Source organism: Sceloporus undulatus, chromosome 2, assembly GCF_019175285.1.
Source record: "Sceloporus undulatus isolate JIND9_A2432 ecotype Alabama chromosome 2, SceUnd_v1.1, whole genome shotgun sequence".
NCBI classification, from domain to species: domain Eukaryota; kingdom Metazoa; phylum Chordata; class Lepidosauria; order Squamata; family Phrynosomatidae; genus Sceloporus; species Sceloporus undulatus.
This window is the reverse complement of record NC_056523.1, coordinates 221,444,612-221,452,253: the sequence shown is the minus strand read 5'-3', so window position 1 is coordinate 221,452,253 and position 7,642 is coordinate 221,444,612. Positions and strand designations below refer to the sequence as shown.

Sequence of the window (7,642 nt, the reverse complement as noted above, 5' to 3'; positions counted from 1 at the left end):
TTTAATTGCAAATGAGATTCTTGTGCTCATTAGGTAATTTATTCTTCTTGTTGTTGTGTCTTCAATGTATTTCCAACTTATTGCAACCCTAATGTGAACCTATCTTAGGGTTTTCTTGGCAAGAGTTGTTCAAAGGGGGGTTGCCTTTGCCTTCCACAGCCAAGGGGGGTTCGCATCCTGGTCTCCAGTGTCCTAGTCCAACGGTCTAACTCAGGGGTAGGCAACCTTTTTGAGCTGGGGGCCGGGTTGCTGTCCCTCAGACAACTGAGGGGCCGAACCCAATAAATAAATAATTAAATAATTGTTTTTTTAAAATTTAAACAAATAAACCGGGACAAATGTAGGACAAATTTTTTAAATGGAGGACACTTTTTAAAAATGGAGGACACGCGAAAAAAATTGGCTGATTTTTAAAAAAATGTTAATATAAAGACACGTTTCTGAGGCTTCTATTGACAATTGCCCTCCTTGTCCCCCCACGCGAGAGGCCAAAGGCCCTGGCAGCAATCAGCGGCAGGACTGGGCTGGGGCCGGTCCCAAGGCCTCGCCGGGCCGGATCCAGCCTGCGGGCCGTAGGTTGCCTACCCCTGGTCTAACTGTTGCACCACGCTGGCTCTCTGTGCAATAATATATTGTACTGTAGATATGTTGCAGTATATATTGCGTAGGAACCTGTGTGTCATGGTTTGAGCCTTGGACTGCAACTCTGGAGACCAGGCTTTGAATCCCTGCTCGGCCATGAAATTTACTGAATGATGCAGGGCAAATCACACTCTCTCAGCCTCAGAGGAAGGCAAGGGTAAACCTCCTCAGAAGAAACTTGCCAAGAAACCCCTGTGATAGGTTGGCCTTAGGATCACTATTAAGTCGGAAACTAGTCAAAGGCAAACAACAACATATATAGTATATATGGAACCATATACTCATAACCTTCAATGTAGAATTCATGCATTTGTCAAGAAAGGTCATGCCACAATGTGTTGCAATTAAGGCAACTATCTAATTAATAATTTGTAAGCTGGTCTGAGAGCCTTTGTGGCTGAAGAGCCAACTATTAATACTCCAAATAAATAAATAAGATGTCTCAAAAATGTCTTGTTGCACTGTGACTGAATAAAAGTTCCTTCTGCCTCACTCCCCAAGGAGAGCCTGCATGGTCTGGTGGTATGAGTGTTGGATTATGACTCTGAAGACCTGGGTACGAATCCCTGCCCACGTAAACCTACTGGGTGACCTAGGGCAAGTCACACACTCTCAGCCTCAGAAAAACCCATAATACACCTTAGATTCAATAGGTTGGTAACTGTCAGCCAGAAGACTTTCTCTTCAGTGGCCCTGAGACTTTGGAATGACCTGCCAGAAGAGGTTTGACAGCTGAATACGGTGTCTGAATTTAAAAAAGCATTGAAGACCAGTCTCTTCTGGCAGGCTTATTCAGATGAATTTAAATGATGAATTTTATATGTAGATTGTTTTAATATGTGAATATGTTCATAGAATCATAGAATAATAGAGTTGGAAGAGACCGCAAGAGCCATCCAGTCCAACCCTCTGCCATGCAGGAAATCCAAATCAAAGCATCCCTGACAGATGGCCATCCAGCCTCTGTTTAGAGACCTCCAAGGAAGGAGACTCCACCACTCTCTGAGGAAGAGTGTTCCACAGTCAAACAGCCCTTACTGTCAGGAGGTTCCTCCTAATGTTCAGGTGGAGTCTCTTTTCCTGTAGCTTGCATCCATTGTTCCGGGTCCTGTTCCCTGGAGCAGAAGAAAACAAGCTTGCTCCCTCCTCAATGTGACATCCCTTCAAATATGTTACTTTTAAAGTGATGTGTAGTTTAACTGATGTGTTTTAACTGATGTGGTTTGTCTGTTCATTGTTGTTCCCCAAGTGAATCCATGGGGAGACAAGGGTAAGATTATTAAATTAATAATATATCATTATATAAATAATATATTATTATTAATATATTTTATTATCAATAATATGGTATATTAATAATATATTATTCTTAGCATACCATATTATTGATAATAGACTATATTAAGAATAATAATATAATATACAATTATATTACAAATATATATATATATTGTATAATATTAATATATTAATATATTAATATATGTATAAAATATAATATATTACAAATATATTATCTTAATATATTTTATTATCAATAATATAGTTTACTAATAATATATTAATAGACTATATTATTGATAATACAATATATTAATAACAATACTACTACTGTATATTATATAAATGTATATAAATAATGTATAGTATATTATATGTTATAATATTATAAATATATTTATGTATATAAATAATATATTATATAATATATTATTGTGAATATAAATTGTATAGTATATTTATAATATAGTAATAATATACTATATTATTGATAATACCATATATTAAAATAATAATATACTATTATAGTATAAATATAAATTTATATATGTAAGTAATATATTATATATAACAATATTATAAATATATTATTATTAAGATATTATATTAACAATAATATAGTATATTAATAATATACTATATTATTATTATTCTTTTAACTATATTTTAACACTGTAATTTGTTTCAGTAGCTGTCATGTTTCCTATTTCAATGTGCCATTTTTGTATGCTTGTAACCAACAGTTTTTAAATATTGTAAGCAGTGTTGGGGAAATGGTGGGATATGTAAATATAATAACAACAATAAACATTTCATTAATAAATATATTTTTATTATTATTATTGTTGTTGTTGTTGTTGTTATCTAAAGAGACCTGGGGTTCTTAAACCCGCTGTGTAACCCAATGAGGCGAGTCACACTCTCTCAGCCTCAGAAGCCCTCCCTCCCCTGAGGCAACTAACTGGCCAAGAAAGCCCCCAACCGACTAAAAAGGACATTATTACATCAGCGCAACCCTATTGGCTGCCTTGTGTTGACTGACACCCCATTGTCCCAGGAAGAGACAATCAGCGCGTGGAAAAAATCCAACCAACCAATAGAAATCTTCGAGACAGAAGGGGGCGTGGCTGCCATTCCCATTGTCTTGTTAGAAAGACCTCTCCTGATTGGTCTATCCTGCGTGAAACAGCAAAATAGCAACAACGACAGATTGAAGCTGCCAAGATGGCGGCGCTGGGCCGCTGCGGGAGCGGAGGCCGGGCCGGGCCGCCTTCTGAAGTTTAGGCAGGCCAATCAGGGGCGGCCTGAGCTGCGACGCATGCGCAGTTGCTCCAAAACTGAGGGGGAGAGGCGAAGGGAAGGAGACGCGAAGATGGCGTTGCTGTGGCTGCCGCTGTTGGTGGTGCTGACCGGAGCCGCCTGGGTGCAGGGCTTTGCGCAGCCCGGTAAGTTCGGCTTTTCCTCAGAGGGGCTTTCCCATGGCCATGGGGGCACCTGGCTGGATGAAAGTATGCCTTAAAGGGATCCGGGAGCCCACAAGTTGAACATGAGCCAACAATGCGATGCGGCAGCTAACAAGGCCAATGCGATTCTAGGCTGCATCAACAGAAGTATAGTGTCTAGATCAAGGGAAGTAATAGTGCCACTCTATTCTGCTCTGGTCAGGCCCCACCTAGAATATTGTGTCCAGTTCTGGGCTCCACAATTCAGAAAGGACATTGAGAAACTGGAGCATGTCCAAAGGAGGGCGACAAAAAATGGTGAAAGGTCTGGAAACCATGCCCTATGAGGAACGCCTTAGGGAGCTGGGGATGTTTACCCTGGAGAAAAGAAGATCAAGAAGTGATATCATAGCCCTGTTTACAATTTTAAAGGATGTATTGAGGAGGGAGCAAGCTTGTTTTTTGCAGCTCCAGAGACTAGGACCCGGAGCAATGGATGCCAGCTGCAGGAAAAGAGATTCCACCTCAACATTAGGAGGAATTTCCTGACAGTAAGGGCTGTTCGACAGTGGAATGCACTCCCTCGGAGGGTGATAGAGTCTCCTTCCTTGGAGGTCTTTAAACAGAGGCTGGATGGGGCATCTGTCAGGGATGCTTTGATTTGGATTCCTGCATGGCAGGGGTTGGATGGATGGCCCTGGTGGTCTCTTCCAACTCTATGATTCTATGATTCCCTGATCCTCTGAAGCTGAGAGAGTGTGACCTGCCTAAGGTTGCTTGTATTGTTTGCCTTCAGGTCATTTCTGAGTCGTATCATGGGGTTTTCTTGGCAAGGTTTCATCATAGGGGGTTTGCCATGGCTGTGCTCTGAGGCTGAGAGAGTGTGACTTTTTGCTCACCCCATGTTTACTCACACAGGGAAGGGTTGAGTCCTAGAGCCCAGCACTCAAAACCATGCTGACTCAGTAACCCCTTTAATGGCAATAGAATTCAAAGCCCTTTCAGTCTGGAAAATCAGTATTGAAAGCCTTGGAGAGGAGGCCAGAGTGGTGCAATGGTTTGAGCGCTGGGCTAGGTAGGACTCTGGGAGGCCACGTTTTTTAATCCTGGCTCAGCCATGGAAACCCACTGGGTGACTTTGGGCAAGTGACACTCTCTCAGCCTCATAGGAATGCAATGGCAAACCCTCCTCGGAAGAAACTTGCTAAGAAAACCCCAGGATAGGTTTACCTTGGGATTGCCATAAGTCAGAAATGGCTTGGAGGTACACAACAGCAACAACAACAAAAGGATCTTTGAGATGAACTGAAAGAGAGAAACTGGTAATAGCATGAACCTTCCTAGACTTGAGCCTCCTTCCTCAGATGCATTTGGTGGGTCCAGAGACAGACCTGTGTAAGCCTGTTCTGTGTGAGAATGTCAACTGAAATTCAAAGCCTCATGGCATTGGAGATCAGGTGGCAAGTTCAGTTTTAGCAAGTTCAGTTTGAACACGTTTCAGTTTCACATCCCCTCTCTGGTTCCCACACTACACTCCCAGTACTCTCGCTCATACCGTTATCTATTCATTTTAACTTTACGCTTTCATCCCAGGCTGTGGAATGACCTGCTGGAAGAGATACCGACAGCTGACAACGCTGGCTGCTTTTAAAACAGCTTTAAAGGCATATATATCTCTTCCAGCAGGCCTACTTGGTCAATTTTAAATCATGAGTTTTTAATTGTGTATGTACTCTTATGAATACAGTCAGCCTTCCGTTTTTGCGGGGATCCGTTCCACCACCACCACCCTTGCGAAAACAGAGACTCGCTGATATTCAAGCCCCATCGGCTCGAATGGGGCAAGCGCCCGTGAGCATGCCCCATTGAAATTAATGGAGGTTGCCCCCCTGGGAATATTCAAGACTGAGGATCTCAAGTCCGTGAGAATGGGAGGGCAGCTATATATTTTAGTGATTTTACAATATTGTATTCTAACTGTGGGTTTATATGTTTTTAATTGTGTTTTGTATTTAATGTGTTTTACCCTGCCTCAAGCCTTGAGGAAAGGCAGGAAAGAAATAAAATTTATTATGATTACTATTAAACGGCTTTCCTCCTATCTTGGTCCCCCAGCGACCATCATTAATACTGAACTTGCCACCTCATCTCCATACCTACAAGGTTTTGAATTTCAGTTTACATTCTCACACACAACTGGCTTATACCAAATCTGTCTCTGGGTTCTCCAAACAGTCATCTGAGGAAGTAGGCTCAAGTCTCCAAAAGCTCACGCTACCAGGTTCTTTCTTTTCAGTTAGTCTCAAAGGTACTACAAGATCCCTTGCAATGGCAGCTGAATCGAATAATGGAGTCTAGGACTCCACAGCCATTAACCACAGGGCTCCAAGGCAACATACTGCCTCCTGGGAAACAGACAGGAGAGGGTGGCTTGTGTCTGTGGCCCTGTCAGAACTTTTGGGTTGGGCCCACGGTGGGAGTGACAGTCCTGAACTAGAAGGATCCTGGTCCAGGAGGGGGAGGAGGTATTCCTGGTGGCCAGGATGCCTAGATGGAACTGATCAGATGCAAAAGCCATTAAAGGTTGGGAGGGAAAGACAATAGTTGAACACTTTTGCCTTTTTGCAGTTCTCATAGGCCTAGTCCTCTGGCTGGTTCCTTGGGGAACTTTTGGTTTGATGCAACAGGGCCCCTCTGATGTTTCTCATAGCTGCAGAGACTAATGGAAACCCCCCTAGGCAGAAGCATATCCAGGAATAGCCAGGTTGGCCATGTAGCAAAGTTCAATAACATCCAAAATCCACAAAATGGGGATACCTTCCTAATGCAAAAGCATGGAGTGCTTTAGAAATTCAGTGCTCTCTGCCTAACAAGGAACTTGTACTTCATAAAGGACCCAGGCAACTTTGATTTCAAGAAAAGAATTTCTAATGGCACATTTTATTTCCTGGAGTGCAGGCTTTTGTTATAATCTAGTAAGTTCTTAAGCCTGTTTTAACTGCAGCAATAAGCAATGTATTTCCAGCTACAGTATCTTGGAAATAAGGTACTCATATTCAAGAAGATTGCTGCCTAAATGGAACTCTGATGACAACTGGATAAAAAGAATAGGAAATGGAGTATACTGTACTTCATTTTTGGAGCCTTTGGAAATGTGTGACATAATGTTTGACTACGTAATATACTGGCCTGATCCAGCAAATCCACATTTCTTTTTTTGAAGAATTATGCAGCAGTGTTTATGAATTTGTGGAACATGCGAAATTAAAAAGTCCTTCCTATGCTAACTTTCCAGACAATGGAGTGGTTTGCAGCTGTTATAGCAGTGATGGTGATCCTATGGCACGTGTGCCAGAGGCGACACTCAGTTGGCACACATGCTGTCGCCCTAGCACAGAGTTTGCCAGAGTTTCTTACTAGAAAGCCAGAGGGACGTGGGGTCTGGGTTGCAGTTTGGGCTCTCAGTCTGTAAAAGGTTCACCATCACTGTGTTATAGTATGTGTGTGTATGAGTTGTCAAGTCAGCTGTCCACTTATGGGAACTCCATGAATTTCATAGGGTTTTCTTAAGTGAGAAATACTTACAGGTGGTTTTGCCAGTTCCATCCTGTGAAATATAGCTTACAGCATCTGGTGTTCATAGGTGGTCTCCATCCATCTACTAACCAGGGCTGACCCTGTTTAGCTGTCAAGTTGAGACTGTATTTCGTGCTTTTAGGGTTTTTACCTAAAACTCTATCTTCATTTTGGGTTGCCATGGAGAGTTAATACATTACAAAACAATAACAGGAATAATTCTGAGAACTTTTCTTAGTTTTTAATGCTGTTGGCTTTTAATGCTGGTGGTGGGGGAGAGATCTTAAGATACTCACTCCTGACATTGTGTAGCATTTCTTACTCACATATTTTCTTCTAGAGAGAATCTTGTTACGAGAAGTCCAGGCTTTGACACTCTACCCGGGCAAGTACACAAATTATCGGCGGACTTCTCCAGTCCCTCAGTTGCAGTGTACTGGAGGTTCAGCTGGCTGTGCAGCATACACCCCTGACGTCATCCAGTGTTACAACAAAGGTTGGGATGGCTATGATGTACAGGTACGTTTCTTTTAAAACGTGTATGATAGAAAGTATTAGAACAAGAAAACTCTGTATAACTTTTGAGGGTCTTATCTAGATAAACAAAACAAGCTACATAAAGTCAAAGGCTTTCACGACTGGGATCCATAATTTTTTGTGGGTTTTTCAAGCTATGTGGATGTGTTCTGGAAGCGTTTATT

General features: G+C 41.8%; 1 protein-coding gene across 1 annotated transcript in view; it reads left to right on the top strand.

Annotated features, from left to right (window-relative positions):
- Nucleotides 1-3,235: 3,235 nt before the first annotated feature.
- Nucleotides 3,236-7,642, top strand: part of SARAF (store-operated calcium entry associated regulatory factor) — a 37,140-nt gene continuing 32,733 nt past the window's right edge. Inside the window, exons 1-2 of the mRNA XM_042451105.1 lie at nt 3,236-3,368; nt 7,282-7,460. Of these exons, the coding sequence (XP_042307039.1) occupies nt 3,242-3,368; nt 7,282-7,460 (306 nt within the window). The 5' untranslated portion in view covers nt 3,236-3,241. The remainder of the gene's footprint in view (nt 3,369-7,281; nt 7,461-7,642) is intronic.